Source organism: Nymphaea colorata, chromosome 7 (genome assembly GCF_008831285.2).
Source record: "Nymphaea colorata isolate Beijing-Zhang1983 chromosome 7, ASM883128v2, whole genome shotgun sequence".
Taxonomy (NCBI): Eukaryota; Viridiplantae; Streptophyta; class Magnoliopsida; order Nymphaeales; family Nymphaeaceae; genus Nymphaea; species Nymphaea colorata.
The window spans coordinates 17,828,551-17,846,408 of NC_045144.1; the positions used below are offsets into that span (position 1 = coordinate 17,828,551).

At 36.6% G+C, this 17,858-nt stretch overlaps 1 protein-coding gene across 3 annotated transcripts; it reads right to left on the reverse strand.

Annotated features, from left to right (window-relative positions):
* Positions 1–1,475: 1,475 nt before the first annotated feature.
* LOC116256987 (uncharacterized) lies at positions 1,476–17,378 on the reverse strand. Of its 3 annotated transcripts, XM_031633554.2 has the most exons (5): positions 17,184–17,378; positions 16,965–17,034; positions 10,800–11,221; positions 3,786–3,902; positions 1,476–2,484 (listed from the first exon to the last, which is right to left on the reverse strand). In XM_031633554.2, exons 3-5 carry the CDS (start codon positions 11,211–11,213, stop codon positions 1,657–1,659), a joined length of 1,359 nt encoding a protein of 452 aa, XP_031489414.1. In that variant the 5' UTR covers positions 11,214–11,221; positions 16,965–17,034; positions 17,184–17,378; the 3' UTR covers positions 1,476–1,656. The 3 variants fall into 3 exon arrangements, with proteins under 3 accessions (XP_031489414.1, XP_031489415.1, XP_031489413.1); XM_031633555.2 differs by lacking the exon at positions 16,965–17,034; XM_031633553.2 differs by lacking the exon at positions 16,965–17,034 and having other exon boundaries at positions 17,208–17,377.
* Positions 17,379–17,858: the final 480 nt, after the last annotated feature.

Here is a 17,858-nt window from a genome sequence, read left to right on the forward strand (position 1 = left end):
CTGGTTATGACTATCTGAATGCTTTTTGGTCTAGCTTTTCACTTTTTTGGCAAGTTTATTGCCCATTAGAGGGACAATAAACATAATAAACTAGATTATGTTTCAAATCCATAAAATTTAAACACATGGTGATATAGGTCACTAAACCAGTGCAGTTCCACCACCTCATGGAGGAGGATTTGGGTGCCTTTGGCTGAGATGATTCAAGCTCAAGGTCGGACAAACTATGAACTAAGCTGGCTCATTTGAAGGAAATTTTAACTTTTTGAATGAAAAACATTTGTTTATTGTTCATGGTTTCACTATATGAAGAGAGTATGCGATATATACAAGCTGAGCAAACATGTTCGCTTTCCACCCTTTTCTGGATGCAAGTGACCTTATGTGCGACTTATTTACAGTTTTTTTATGATCATAAACGCGCGTGCTCATCCTGACTTTCTTCTTAAAATGAGCCAATCACAAGGGCTTTGCAATAAACAGAGACAAGCAGCCAGCACCAGTGAGACGATGACATTCATATTTAGTTTGATCTTAAATCCCTATGAAATTCAAGACCGAACCCTCCCCTTTTGATTTTAGAGATGCCCTTTAGCTAGCGTGAAAAGGTAGAGATTCAGACCCTTCTAGACAGATTAATGAAAAAAATAATTGGATCAGATCACTAATCGAATTTCACACAAATATCCCACAGGGATCCGCCAATAATCAGACCCCATTACACATAAATGCGAGACTTATGTTAGTCATATTCTAAACTCCATTTTAAAAAGCAATGCCTGGAAATCTAATTTCACATCAGTTGGACCTGATAAAGTCTCAATTCAAAGCCAATCTGAATCATTTACATGACTATGAGAGGGGCAGCATGGGGCATGTCCGGACAATGTAATGTTTTCCTTTTAAAATTGGGAAAATGTAAAATCAGGATATTATGCGACATGACAAACTTACTCTGCCTTATTGATAATGACAAATCGAGCAGCTTTTCTTTCAATGCTCCCACTCGTTTTTTGAGTGCCAATATCTCTTTTTCCTTAGCTTTGGCAGAGTTTCAAATAGTCATTTGCTACCGATACAATTATGCATATAAGGAAAAAAAAAGACTTTCTTCATAAATTGAAAAAGGAGAGACCACGGACGGAGTTTGTACCAGCCCAGCAAGCTGATTGGCAGCTGCTTACTGGTTTGAATGGCGCCGATGGAACCTATGCATTGGTAGCTCCAAACCAAGGACCTATCTGGCCTTCTGAATCAAGGGGTTGGGAGAGAACTTCGGCTCTCGGTCAAGGCTCACAGGAAAAAAGATTGACCTTTACGGTGTCATAACCTTTACTGTGTTAACTCTGGCAGCCAATATCAAGTACAGCATACGGATTTATTACCATTGCTGTCTCGACGCTACAGCCCAAACACCTTGTTCTCCGCTGTCCTAAAGCGGCTACTAGCATTGGCCTTGTGGGATCAAGCTATCGGAAAACAAACTGCAATTTGCATCGACCAAGACAAGAATTTGGAATTTTGCATCAACTACAAGATAAACTGTGTGCTAAATCATAAGTAGTGCAGGAAACCACATTCCCGTTGAAACTGTATTGGAACTAACAGCAGCGTCCATGTATATCAAAACAAAATTTACTTTTGAGATGCAGCTTGTCATTGGTAGTAAGGAAGAGAGCCTGCAAAGGAGTACCTAGATGAAACTGGAATCGTTGCACTTTCAGATCCAAGATCACCATACAAACGTGCTGTGTCTCTATAATCAGCTCCACGGTAAGCAGGCCGATCATATGCTACGGGCAGATGGATGCTGGAATCCCCATAGGTTACCCCACTGTAAAGACGCTTCTCATATGCAACAGGCAACCGTGCCCCAACAGGCCTGGAAAGATGCAAATCATCAGCATATTCCAGATGAGGTGCTGCCTGATACTCTCTTTCATAATAAACACGGTCGCGAGGGGCCATGTCTGCAGCTGCATATACCGGATCTTGCAGAACGGACCGGTATGGAACTCTTTCAGGAAGCACCCTGGTGATATCACCTCGGATCGTATGATTAGTCTCGATGGGATAGCGAGAACCCTGTGGAGGGGGCAGTGGTGGCAAAGGACCAAGCAGCTCTCGATGCCTAGCCACAGGATATTGTCGGTCCTTTGGATGTGGCACAAGCATCATCGGTTCACCATGGTGCTGATTCTCCATGTGATAATGCGGAGGAGTTGCAACAGTATCGGAAATTACAGTCCTAGGTATCCTATCAAAAGATGCTGGTGCAACTGCAGCAGAATGCACGGGAATGACACTCCTAGACACCCTGTCAAGAGGGCATTGTGCTACTGCAGCTGGAGTAATTGGAACTACAGTCCTAGGCCCCATAAGAGATGCTGCTGCTGCTGTTGGCACCAGCACTGGCACTGCTGCTTGTGCAGGGGCCAGCCGTTTCTCTTGGATAGGTCGGAACAATTTACGGAGATTTTCAACCTGAAAATGCAATTTAGGACTCCTAAATAACATGACAGAGTATCAAGCATTTACAATTCATGGAGAACCAATATATTTCAACCAAAGAGTAGAATGCAGCCACGTCACTGTCACGCCACTTCAATAGCATGCAGTTGCATGCTCTATGTTTCCATCACGTCAGACTGCTATAGCAATTGAAAATCCAAACAAGAAGCAGTCTGAAAAGGGAATTAAGAACCAATTTCACTTGGTCAACGCCCTATGACCGGATTACACAAGCAAAAAGCCAAGCAGTCATGATGTGCAAAACACAAAAACTTCATGTCGGATCTAATTGGCAAAGATATTATGATATAAGCTAACAAGGGCTTGTGCTCTCAAAAATTAAAGTTTCCAAAAAAACACTTTGAAATGCATTACAGCATTTTTTATTTAGGTTAACATAATAATGAAACAACTTCAACAATAACAGCACATGAGAGTTGTATACAGCAATGTTATCCGTATCGTACGATACGGACGCATATCGTACAATACGTATCGTATAGGTCAAGAAAACCTATACGATACGCTGTTTAAAGACGATACGCGTATGTATCGTACACGTATCGCACGATACGTGCGATACGAGGGCCGTATCGTACGATACGGGCGATACACCCCTGTATCGTACGATACGGGTTAAAACACAAAATTTTTTATTTTTTAAAGTTTAAACACTCTTCCCTCTCTCTCTCTTCTTGTATTTAAAGACTCCAAGAGACGTAGGAGGGAGAGATTTTGCACATTTTCATCAAAAATAACCAAGGATTCATCGATTTGGAAAATATTATCGTTAAATCATGAAAGATGATAAGTTGATAACTATATGTTTTGAACTTATAAAATTGTGATGTAATATAAGTCCTAAAACTCAAAGTCCTAAGACTCTAAGTCTTAAAATTCTATAAAATTTTCAAGTTTAAAATTGTGATGGATGCTTATTATGTTATTTTGAATATCCTAATTTCTAATTTTTGAATGCGTTGTTGACACACATGAATGTTCCTTATGTATGATGATCTTTTTTATATTTGAATATATTTTCTTGATTTCTGATTTTTTGTTTATTTTTTCAGATTTTTAATAATTTTTCTCTATTTTTTCTGATTTTTAAATATTTTTTAAAATTAAAAAATTAATTTTACGATATGCTACGCTACGTTTACGATACGTTACGATACAGCGTATAGGTTAGCCCGACCGATACGCGATACGCTACGCCTTTTATAACATTGGTATACAGTGCATAGGTACCATAATGCTGCACAAAAATGTACCTGCTGTGCATTGAGCTCAGGATTAAATTTGAACTTGGCGATATAGTTGTCCTTGATTGCATCTCTGAAGGTACTTTCTGGCACAGGAAGACAATCCTTCACTACTCTAAACTTCACCTGTTGGCATAATGAAAGTTCGATCATAAATGACAAGGGTCATCAGAAACGATAACTAGAGAAGAAACGGTTCGGAAGAAAATAAGAAGCTCAAAGAAAAAATCCATATCAGCACCGAGAGTAATACATTTAAAACAGGAAAAGAACTTGCCGAAGCAAGCTATTCCATTGTCCACTCAGAATCTGAAGGGATGCATATAATGAATGAGGCACTACCAGCATCACAATCATTTTCTAGCCACAGATCCTTCAAAGTTACACAAATTAACATACACACAGAATGATCATAGGCACTAAGATAATGTGAAAACATGAGTCAAATATCTGTGTTCTGTTGTGTCCATATTAATACCAAGTTCGTCACAGAATATGCAGCAAAAAGATACAAAGAGTGACGAGAGAATGACAAAGCCCTAACTAAGGTTTGCAAGCACATGGCATACTGTGTGACTGAGCAAGGTGCATCACACAGGAAGCTTGCACCAAAAAAATAGCTCAATATGCAAGGCAACCCCAGGCATTCCGAAGATGAGACTGGCATCGAAGATTAGTATAGAAACCATGCATAACCAAATGTGCCCATCAAGTAAAACTGTATTCCCAACCTCATTGCCAACACCAGGCACGTTTTCTAGAGTAACAACTGTTCAAGAAAAGCCTATCGAGTAACACCAAAAGCACAATCACTTAAAAATTTCCAACATACAAATCATGTGTACTGATAGTTACATGCATAGCCAAAAAATATTTTCTACATTTCAGCAGATATCATGACATTAGTACAGATAAACAAACTGTTAAAACCCTTAGGGCCTGTTGTCAGCCAAAATATATACAAAAATTTGGATATCAAGTTTAAAATTCAGTTCTACTTTATTGGTGTTCCATTAAAACTAGAAGAGATAAAACCAAGGGTTAGGTCACTTTCTGAAAACTGGAAAAAAGATCTGGTTTTAGGCAACCTGAAACATGAGTACCCCTTTCATTTTTATTACCAGCCACTTTCTTTTGGAAATAAATTGACAAAGCCCCCTCTCTCTCTCTCTCTCTCTCTCTCTCTCTCTCTCTCTCTTATTTCCATGTTGCCTCCTTAGAGGGAAGAGACTCTAACATATTTTCAATATTTCTCTTTTTAGTTACTGGTTTTCATTAACCTAACATTCCAAATGTGGCTAACTTATGGTCTTTGTCCTGTCAGTACTTCTTCCATTCAAGATAGGACCAGAAACATGGTTTAGTTGCCACTTTTCCCTCCTTTCAGTTGTGATAATTAGATCTCATCTGAGCCACACAGGTATGTATGATCTGCCTAAGTACCAGTGTCAGTACGTGGGGTCAGGCGACACGGATACATGGGTACGGCTGTATTTTAAAACTTAGAAATTTATAGTTTCAAACTTAATTTTTTTCTTTAACCTTTCTGTTTTATTTCCCTTCGACCAAGATTCCATATTTTCCTTTTATTTTCTTTAATTTTGAGAATTCTTGTGGATTATCATATATAATGTATATATTTACATATACACTCTGCCGTACCCCTATACCCAAATTTTCTAAAATCGGCATACCCGTAACCACACCAATGTGACTTAGGATCTCATGTATTTTTTTTATAGAAAACAAGGACTCCAATTAAAAGATCAACAATATGAATAACACTAAAAATTTAAAATAGCTCTGGTGAAACAGCTAAGTTAGCATTTTAGAATTTTGTTACATTCTTGAGCTTTTGTTGTTGCAACAGCACACATTAGCTTCTTAGAATGAAAAAGAAAATAATTGAAGATCTCATGCAACTTCTAAATGAAAGCATCTTCATACAAAACAAAAGCAGCTAGGAAGTCTTTACAAAGAATAGACTTTTGGAGTCGGACATCACAGAAAACCAGTTAGGAAATCCTATAGGGATCAAAACTTTGTATGAACATACATGGCCATGCTAAATTGTTTTTAAAAATACACCGAGTATAATTACCAATGAAATTTGTGTGTCAGTTACTACTCATTTAAGCACTTTAATTTTTTAAGACACCTAAGCGCAAAGTAGGCCTTTCTGAAGGTCCACCACCTAGCCACCTAGCACTTTTGACAACAATCCTTATTCCATTGAGCCACCTAGCACTTTTAACTACAAAAGGTTATAGCCCTCCATATTCCGATCATTTTACATTTTGCAATCTGTTCATGTCATACTTTTCTATTAAAGCAGCTTAAAATTTTCCACAATATAATTTTTTTCAAAATTCTCTAATATAAATCATATTTATATGGCATTCATAGCATTAATAGAATTTCAAGAAAGCTCCAAGATGAGCTTATCAACCTTTTTCTACGCCTAAGCTCAACCTCGAGTCCAAATGTGAATTTTGATCCAACCCAATGAGCTCATGAAGAGGTCAAGCTTCCCAATAAATGAACAAGCCGCGCAATGGAACTTCCTTTTTCGTCAATAATAGAGAAAACCATCCTTACGGTGGAAGAGCTGGTCACAATAACTTAAAACCCATTGTACGCATGGTTCCCTTTCCAACAATGTAAAACTATCTAGGTGAGACCTGTGGAACTCCAATCAGCATAAGGGAACCAGATCTAAAAGCTAGGCACACTATGCACTTTAAACTTTAAAGTACTTTTCATGGAAGATTGATCTGTCAAACAATGAGGAGCAAGAGAAAGAGTTCTCAAAGTCAAAAGCATTATCTAAGTCACATGAGTGCAGAAGAGTACAGGTTAAGGAATGGGCATCGCAATGCAGGTCCAGACACAGCAATTTTGAATAAAAGGGTACAAGGCCAAGGCAAGATATAGACACACACACACATATATATATATATATGTGTGTGTGTGTGTGTGTGTGTGTGTGTGTGTGTGCATGTGTCAACAAAACTTATGTTTAACCATGTTTCTTTTAGGCATAGCCCCAAATTATCGTTCCCAGGTCTTTTTTTACTGGTGAGGTTTTTTTTTGGGTATTTTTTGGCAGAGTTTTTTTTTATTGGAAAATCTCAAAGTTCTTTAAAAAATAAAAAATCAAAATGTTAGGTAAGAATACAAGAAATGCCTAATAAGAAGTCATAAAAAAACAACTAGTTCAAATGATAAAAATGATAAAGTAATAAGTATTGTATTGCATCTAGGAGGTCATGTTAAATACCTAAAACAAGGGCAAATAAAACAAGGAAACAGAAGTTGAAAAAAATGAAAGCAGAAAATGACATGAAACATAAATGAAAAAATCGTGATAAAATCATGATAAATGGATTTTTAACGATTTTCAAAATATCGCAATATTTGCCTTTTTTTGTTTTCTTCATATTTTTCGTTCATATCACGATATTTTCAAAAAATAGATGTTTGTGACTATGCTTTCAGCCTTTCAGGATAGTGAAGAAAAATACCTATTTGAAATATATTGGAAAAGTCAGCCGGTAATTTGTAGGTTTTGAAAACGTGAGCTTATTTTGTAATATGGGCAAAGCTTGAGTAGTGGTGAAGAAAGTTTAGAAATTTAAAAAGAAAAAAAAAATCATAGCTTACATTGGAAACCCATATCTCTCTCTCTCTCTCTCTCTCTCTCTCACACACACACACACACACACACACACACACACACACACAATTTCATTGGTTTGAATACATTAAAGCAAATGTCAACAGTGATCATGATAGGAGAGTCTTAGATTCTCTTGAACCAACAGAAGAAGATGACAAGTTGGCATTCCTTCCCACCTCTTTTACCATTTCCTCTCTTGTAAAATTACCAAAATGAAAAAAAAAATTATCCACAATCAACTTCAGATTAATTAAGACTTGACCTATGTTTTATATATAGATGACCAAGTTAAACTAACAATAAAGTCCCACCAAAAGAAGTCCACTTGACAACCAGCATCCATAAGTTCCTTGAGGTCATGTTGGCCACATACACTATTGTCCCTAGAGATAATTGTCAATCACAAGTGGCACCGGTAGTCAACATAAGGCAATCACGGCATGGAATTGAAAATACCAGCATAATAGGTTATAGCCATAATAAGCTGGGTCAGGCCAAGGGTCCTATTGTGCAGACCCATGTAGTCCCACTAAGGAGGCATCAGTGAACCGGACCCCAATAGCTAATGAATCATTAGTCAAGGTTTTTGTTAACTCTAGAGCCAACGTGCGTGAGTATTCTACTATTTCCTTCATTTTCTTGTAGGTGAAGGAAAAGGTAGCCAACAATTACCAACTTGTATCAAATCAGGTTGAATGTCGATGACGGAGGCCATCATGCCATCAAGGACCTGGAGAACTACCACATGTAGGCTAAGGAGGATCAATAGGCAATAGTCAGTTTGGTATAGAGACCATGGAGAAAAACTATGGGGAGTACAACCAGAGATTGACAGGCATCAATCAAGCAAATCCCAGTTAAAATATTGAACCCCGAACAAACCAAAAGGCAGGTGAAGACAAGAGGTCTGTTTTAGTGCAATGAGAAATGGTCTATGGGGAATGTGCACGAGAAACTCCACATGTCCTTGGCGAAGGAGGATGTCGAAGAGGTTACCAATGTTGGAGAGCTTGAGGAAATCAAGGCTGTCCAAGAGTCATGGATGGAAGTAGTTCCTAAGATTTCTTTTCATGCGTTGGACATGGACATTGTTCCTCAAGTTATGAGGGTGGACGGAAGGCTAAAGCGGTGGCAAATCAGCAGCGCACACAAGGCCTACTCATAATTTCATTTGCAACAGAAGAGCCAAGGGGTGTGGGTGCACTATGGCGGAACACCTTAAATTCAAGGTGGCCATGGTAATGGTAGATCACTATCATGCAAAAGGAAATGCCTATTGGATTTGGCAGAGATACAAGGAGAAGGCTCCGACATGGAGCAGTATAGTACCTATTCGCCACGGGAACAACTCATGTTGTAACGGGATTCAATGTCTGAAGCAACCAAGCAGCATAGAGTGGTACTTCATGGTCATGAAGATGAGATTTAAAAGGAATGATGGAGAGAAAACATGTGGGCAACACAAAACTAGATGGTGGAGGCCAACAAAGGAACACAAGCAGCTATCCTTAAAAGCAGCACTTGCATATACTCCTGATGTCAAAAAGTGCAACACAGCTCCAATGTGGCAACACCTTTGAGAGCTCCACCTACATGTTTGCAGCACATTACCAAGAGGGGTGCCCCTTACAAGAACATCCAATTGCAAAATTGAAGTAGAATCAAGACGTAACCTGATAATCGAAGGTCATATTGCTCATTGGAGTAGTTATACCAAAAAAGGGGAGATAGAACGACCGATTAAGGAGATTCTCCAAGAAGGCATGATGCACACACTAGAAGCCTCTATTCCTCACTGGGACTGTTGTTGAAGAAAAAGGACAGGTATTGATAGTTCTATGTTGACTACCGAGCTCTCAAACCTAGTAACATCAATAACGTTTTGGAGTTTTAAACAAGGAGGTTTTTCTCGAATATAATACAGTGAGCTTGAAAAAAACGGGAAAAAAAGGAATTTTTTTAAAATTTAAAAAAAAACTAAAAATAGAGAGAAAATAAAATAAATGAGAAACTAATAGCACAAACATCAAAAAATAAGTAGATTGCAACAAATAAAAAATATAAAATGAAAAATTGGCAATAAAAAAACATGAAAATCTTGAACAAATGAAAAAAGCAAAAAAAACACGTTAAAACACGTTTTTTAACTTGTTTTTTCGCTTTTAGCATTTTTTTTCAAAAAACACATTTTTTATGTTTTAAATGGAAATTTAATTTATCGCTTTTTTTTAAAAAAACGTGTTTTTGGGGACACTGGAACCTACATGGGAAGATTCCTCCAAACTGTAACAACATTTACCTATATTCACACTTTCAAAACAAGGTGGTTGCCCAAGGAAGGGATATTGGTAATAACAGTCTAAAGCTAAGTCACATGGGTACGGGTACGGTTTGGGTACAGGTACAGAGATACAGGTACGGTTTGGATACGGGTACAGAGATACGGGTACGGGTGCGACAACTTTAAAAAATGTGAGTACGCGACAACTTTAAAAAATGTGAGTACGGGGGTACGGTAGGATATATGTATGTATACATGCAAAATAACACAAAAAAATAAAAATGAGAGAAACATTTTAATAAACAAGTGATATAAATAAAAACATTAGTATCTTAATGAACAATAACTCTAAGAATAGAATGAAAGTAAGGTGGAAAAAATTAAATCAAAGTAAACTTAAGCTGTTTGAATCTAAAGGTACCTAAGTGTGTCCAAGTACCCATTTTGGGTACGAGTACGATGACACAGGTACGTGCACCTTACTGAAGTACCCATGTGACTTAGGTCTTAAGCAATTTAATAAGCGCAAAAAAGTGGCCATCAATCCCCAGTAGAATATGGCAAAAGCTTTTGATAATACCATCATCCACACTCTATATGAGAAGTAGATTGTGGACATCCCATAAAAGCAAATGCAAAAGGTACCCAAAGTCGATCCAAAAGGTACCCAATGGTCTGATGGTCCAACGTCTCAAAGTAGTTGTACTAAGTTACTAAGTTACTAACAAGGGTATGCTAAGCCACTCCCATGTACCCATGTTACGTTTATTGATGGGATGGGTTTGCGTCCTACATGAACTTGTCTGAGGCATTTGTTTCCAACAACGAGAAACAATCCATATAAACTTCACAAGAAAGGAATTGTTCATATGCAAATTTCTCTAGCAATAAAAATTCAATATGGTAAGACGGACCATTGGAAGGACACTATGCAACAAACTACATCCGACACCACCTTCAAGACAAGTTACAAAAGTAAAACACTGTAAATTGAAAGTAAAAAGAGATGTCGTTCCAAAGTCCAACATAAGCTTTTATAGATCATGATTAGCGACAACCTCACCTGAGCAGGGAATTTTCCACCGAAAGCATCTGGCTCCAAACTCATCCCACCGTCAGATGAAGCCTTGTATATTCCATACATAAGCTTCAAATCAAAGTCATAAAGGAAGAGCCTTGCACCTCGTTTAATTTGCAACACTACTTCTTCCTTACTTTTAGGAAGACCAAAGACACGATACTGAAAACACTCTGGCTTTGTTTGAGAATTGCACATGAAGATTAGGCCCGCAATTTTTCCACTAGTGCTAGCCTCATGGCTTTGAACATGTGTTTCTTCCTTCTTATTGCTAATTACATTTGCTGCACTTGTTGTATTGAAGCTCTTTTGATGAGTGTTCTGCTTAATGATTTTTCCTTTCTTAATTGAAGAACCTCCTCCCTTGACCTTGTTTTTCAGCTTCTTGGACCTCCCCATTCTGACAACTGTTTATTAGAACACAAGCATTGGTTTAGTGTATGCAAATGAAACTAAAGCTATGTCATATACCCAACATTAAAACCATAAAGTATATAAGAAAAATACTAGGATAAGCATAATATTAAATGTTTCTATGGTAAAACTTTAAAACAAAGACTTCTTATAACTCAAGCACCCATGAGCCATGATTATCTTGTTGCTTCAAATCCAAAGCCACTTCGTGGAAAAAAAGAAAACAATTACATGAGATCGACAATATTTTCTAGAAAGCTCTTGACTCTAAGTCACATGGATACTTCAGTAAGGTCCACGTCCCTGTGTCGCTGTACCTGTACCCAAAATGGGTACTTGGACACACTCGGGTACCTTTAGATCCAAACAGCTTAATTTTACTTTGATTTAATTTTTTTCACCTTACTTTCAGTCTATTCTTACAGTTATTGTTCATTAACATACTAATGTTTTTATCTATATCACTTATTTACTAAAATGTTCCTCTCATTTTTATTTTTTTGTGTTATTTTGCATATATACATACATATATCCTACCGTACCCTTGTACCCACATTTTTTAAAGTTGTCGTACCTGTACTTGTATCTTTGTACCTGTACCCAAACCATACCCGTATCCATGTGACTTAGGCTCTTGTCAACCTGTCATTGTCAATCCCCTGAAAATGCTTCATCAAGAAAAGAAGAAGGTGGCAATGCATTTTTGATAGAATTACTAAGAAGAAGCGGAATAGCTTCTAGGCTCCACCTACCAATGCCAAACGTAGTTTTGCTTTGCAATTCAATTGAGGTGGGAGTGTGGGACAAGGAGTCAACTATTCTTCCAGCTTAGTAGTTTGATAGAAAAAACTTGTTGAAACAAATGGCGCTAAAGTATCACTACAAATATTATCCTTTAAGTGTTTTGAACATTCAACATCAACTCAAGAAATGTTCTTAAACTTATTCTAGTAATAATAAAGTGTAATAAAGGATCATCTCCAAATATTTTATATTTTCCTTACAGAATATCTCACATTCCATCTGAACAGTTTCTCATATCTTCAACATATTTACAAATTACAACCAATGTTTTAAAACTTCTTGAGTCAACTTGTTGACAAGGTTGACTCGGCTCTACTTAGTGCCTTTTACTAGGTCAACCTATTGAAACTCGGTGCGGCTCAGTTCTGACTCTACCATGACTTGGCTTAACTAAACCGACACTCTATTGACTCACTAAAAACTCAGTTGACCCAACCAAACTCGTCCGAGTCAGTGCAAGCTGGTGATCAACTCTATATTTTATAATTAGTGAGGTGAATCGGTTACTAAATATTTAATCACTTAATTTTTAATGTGAATCTTCTAACTTATTGAACTATAAGAATTTAGAATCATTGTTCATTTATTAAATTGGAACATTGCAAATGCAAAGTTAAAGTCGATTAGGCTTAACTTCAAGTATAGTTATCTATTTATTTCATGCTATATTACATACATTTTGAGTTTGTGCACTATTATATAGTTGTAAATGATAAATATATTGATTCTAATGATTTTTTTTGTTGACTTGTTTTCATTGATATATTAAAACTGGCTACTTAGTTCTGTTGATAGAAGCAACTATAGAAATGAGCGGTAGCTTAATTTTTATTTATCACATGAGTAAATATAACTCAATTATTGCTTTACTTGATGTTAGATTGACCTATTTCTGAGTTATAAATGTAATCAAATCCTTTTTTATGTTTAAATGACAAGTTATATATTGTTTTTCTTTTGAAAACAATAGTAACAAAAATCAGCGCGAGTGACCAAGTCGACCCGCCAAGTCACAAGTCAAGAAATGGATGAGTTGCGTCCTAGGTCACTAGGTTTAAAAACATTGTTTACAATTATGCCAGTATCAATAGGTGTTTCACAACATATGATAATAAAGGTACTAATTGTGATGTCCTCAAAATGCCCAAAGTTTTGTTATGAAAGTCAATACAGGCTCCAGCTTAGTGCCTAGGCGCACACTTAGGCGACAATTACAACAATGAAGCTATTAATTAGCTTGTATTAAGTTATATAATACGACAACAATCCATAACAGTGAATATTATATTATATGACTTCTACTATATTTGTATAATGAAGACAAAATGCAAAATTTATAGCTTCGAAGATTCAAGAAAAATGATCAATGGTTAGCAGAAATCACTAATCATTTTCAAGAAAATGTATAAAATGGTTCAAACACAAAAGAAAGGCTGTAAAACAAACCTAGCTCCTAAAAGTATAACAAAATTGAATCTAAAAAGATATATACAGCTTATAGTCCAGTTAATATAACGTATAAATAGTCTATTTATAATTTTGCATATAATTAATATAATCAAGATTAATATGAGTTACTACAAGCCGAAAAGTAGAGCCATAGAACATGAAAACTCCAGTGTTATATGGTAAGTCGGAGGTGAGAAGATATGGAACAGTGTTGTACGTATCGTACGATACGGGGCCGTATCGTACGATACGTATCGTATCGTTTGCAAAATACGATACGATACACCCCCTGTATCGCAAATGGGGGTGTATCGTACCTGTATCGTACGATACGTGCGATACGGGCCCCCGTATCGTACGATACGTGCGATACGGGCCCCCGTATCGTACGATACGTGCGATACGGGCCCCCATATCGTACGATACGGTGCGATACGGCATGTATCGTACGATACGGACTGATTTCTAAAAAGGAGACTTGAACCCCATTTTTTCGAGTTTTTTTTATAAAAACCCACCCCTTCTTCATTTCTAATCTATAGATTGTACCGTTTTAGATGGAAATCATTGATTTCCATTGTGAAATCATCGATTTCCATTGTGAAATCATCGATTGTCACCGTGAAATCATCTATTAAACCATGGATTTGTGCATGGGTGGCTGATTCCCATTGAGAGGAAATGCTTTTTTTTTAAACCATGAAGATAAAGATGAAAAAGAATGATATTGTTATGAATTTTGATGTCTATGAAGTATGAATGATGAACCGTGAACGTGTAAGTTTGTAGCATTTAGCAAAATAATAAGTCTATCATTATCTAAAAGACTAAACCATGTTTTCTATGAAGAATTTATTATTTTTAATTTTTTCTGATTTTTTATGAATTTTTTGATTTTTTTTTAAAAATTTTTCTGATTTATTATTATTATTATTTTAAATGTACGATACGGTTACGATACGTTACGATACGTTACGATACGGCGTATCTTAAAGCCCGACCGATACGCCTTACGATACGCTTTTTACAACATTGATATGGAAAGTTCATTCATCCATGAACACACAATGCTCCCAGAAAATTCCTGGTTTTTATTGGCACCCATGACAGTAATGAATAGGAAACTCAAGGAAATTCAATATTTTAGGTGGCATTCGAACTTACTAGCTCTAGCCTGTGTACAATACTAAGAGTATACTATATACATATTAATCCTGCCACAAAACAACAGAATCACTTAATGAAGCCGCCATGTTGGCCTAGTAGAAGAGCCACATAGAGAAATTTCATAACCATGATTTTCTATCTAAAAAAATACAGTTAATAATAAACAGGTAAGACACTACCTCACGCAAGCCTAACTCTCGAAACGAATAAGTTTATAAACAAAGAAAAAGTAGCAGAGTCTATATGGAAGAACAGTTCACAGAGTGGCCATGATGACAGATCCTTTCCATAAAGCAATGATCTTCTCTATAGATTTTTATCAATCCTTCTAATGTCCACGATTAAAGTTTAAACTGCAAAGTGCAGTCAGAAATTCAACAAAGTGCATATGCAAAAGCATAAACATAATCGGGTACTTGACTGAGATGCTGGAACATACTCAACAGAGCTATATACGCCGAATAAACTCAATAAAGATGCTGGAGAAGCATCTTCGAAACCCCACCCCCCCCCAAAAAAAAAAAAAAGAAAGAAAACAGACAAGAGAACCCAGACTGAGGATAATATGTAAGGACACTTCTACTTTCATCCAGGGCCTGTCAATATAATAGGAGCTTCCATGTATACACAGACACATGGAATACATATATAAAACAAATACATCACACAGGTACAAACTGCAAAGCAATTAGCCATTAAGCACCCGTTTATGATGTTTTCATGACTTGAACAGTTGAACTTGGAACAAGAGCATCGCCATTTACCTCTCAAAATTGGGATAAGCTATGTCACATTAGGTGCATGTGCCGCTGTGGATGCAGCACTTTTCAAACCCGATTAGGTGTGGTGTGGTAATATATATCTGCAAGTGTCTGTGTGTGCATGTGAAAAAAGTTAGACAATCTTTTATAATAAGCTTTAAGATTTCTTTTTCAATTATTAATTAAAGTTGTCTTTAAACTTGGAGTTTTTCAAAAGAATAAAAAAAGTCAAAATATGAGGTAAAAAGAAAAGAAATGTGAAACTAATAAGGAGACATACAAATATCTTATTAAAAGGATAAAAATGGTAAGGTAATAAATAAAACAATTAAATAAAAGTTAAAAATAAAATAAAAACAAAAAATGGAAAAAAATAAATGAAAAAATCGTCAAAATATTGCTTAAAATCATGATAAATTCATTTTTAATGTTTTAAATAACGCAAATTGTTCTCATTGTTTACCATTTTTTCATTAATATTGTGATATTTTCAAAAATATAGTGATATTTGTGGCTATGGTTTCAAAAAATTCAAACCCCAATTGTTTCATGAATTCATCAACTGTGCATTACTATGCCACGCAGGTATGTTTCCCTTTCTTCTTTATTCCTTCTCCCTCCTTTCTCGTTCTTCTCCTCCTCCTTCTCCTCCTTTCTTCTTCTTCTTCTTCTTCTTCTTCTTCTTCTTCTTCTTCTTCTGTTACCTTTTCTTTTTGGGTGAGTATTGCACCCAAGAAGCACCCGCACCTCAGGCATACCCATGACACATTGATGCAGGTGCAACACGCAAAGTGTCATGTGCATGTTACACAGAGGATTAGTTTCATCACCCAAAAAGTACTGGAATGCAACTTGAGCTGCTTGCGATGCATTGTCACAAATATCCTTTTCGGCTATTAACGGCGAAGCTTTTCTCGAGCACAATACAAGTTTTTCTCGGAAAAAATATCAGGAAAATCTTGATAAATTTTAAGAAGATAGTGTTCTGCTTATCGCATAGCTTCACATTAATATATCCAAGAGTAATGATCTATTGCTAAAAAGCCACCTTGTCTTGTAAGCAGCAAAGGACATTTCCACCAAAGCCAGGACAATCACTGTACCATAAATCCTTGCTATACAGTGTAGCACACTTCCACTAAATTATTGAAAAATTGTCAGATTAATAATAACAAAAAGTCCACAACGTAGACAACACCCTTGAAAAAACCAAGAAGAATGCCGTTCTAATAAGCGCATGCTTTCCTTCCATTCAGTAACAAAACAATCAGCAGTACTGGATATGCCACTCAATCGTTGTGGACGTACCAAACAAGAGGAAATAACTAGGAAAACTCAATGCATGGACTTTTTCTCCATAAGAACAAGAAAATAAGGTTAATCATGCGGGTAAAATACATTCATGGTACAGAGTGACAGGACAAAAAATGCAGATACATTTCAATAATAAAAACAAAAATGAGATTACATCATGCCGATAGAACCCCCGAAAGGCATGGAAAAGAATAAAAAAAACCATCAGATACGGCAAATAAATAGATGGTACCAAACCAACCTAATTCTTATCCACAGGAGAACTGCTCTTAATACATTCCGTAATCACCGAAATACTGCATGTTCTTTATCTAATATAAGCAACAAAAGAAACCAAATGTTGCGCCAAGATCCATCAAAGAAACCAAAATGCGATCAAGAAAGTACGGTAGTAACCAAATCTTGAGAAAGGAAGCAGCAAACAAGACCCAAAATCAAACAAAACCACGCCGATATTTACCAATCACCCAAAGAGAAGGAGTACCAGGGATTGAACAACGATAACACGGCCGCAAAGAGCTCTTGTATCGCTGCCTGAGCACAGAGAGAGGAAGAGAGGGAAGGGCAGAAAGGGTGGTGGCCGGTAGGGTGTGGGCACTGTGGGGCAATGGAAATTTGAAGCCCTAGGCGTCCTTAAAGCTTGAATACAGTTTGGGTGATATGAATTATGATGTACCTCCTTCGAGTCCCGCACGTTCGAGCGTTTTTAACCTTAAATTAACGCATTCCCGTTAGAAACTTTTTTCCCATTTTCGCGTTTTCTTGGAAAAAAGTTCCAAAATTCAAATTAAGTGTCATAACATGAATAATTATTACACTATCCAAGTTTCAACTCGCATGACAAAATTTTGGTTTTGTTCTATGCTATGACTCCGTTTGAGTGATCGAAAGTTTACTGTGTTATTCTATAATAGCTAGTCACCAATTCGATCTCATGAGCATGAATATGCTGAATAAGCACGAGAATAAGCCCGAGCATGTATAGATTTTAAGAGGGCATTTGATTACTTCATATTTGAAACATATAGATCTGATATGGATCTAATGTAGAGATTTTGATGATGTTAGTGCATCAAACAACGTATCTTAAATCAAACATAAGATTTACACTTAAATCCTTATTTTACTATTTGCA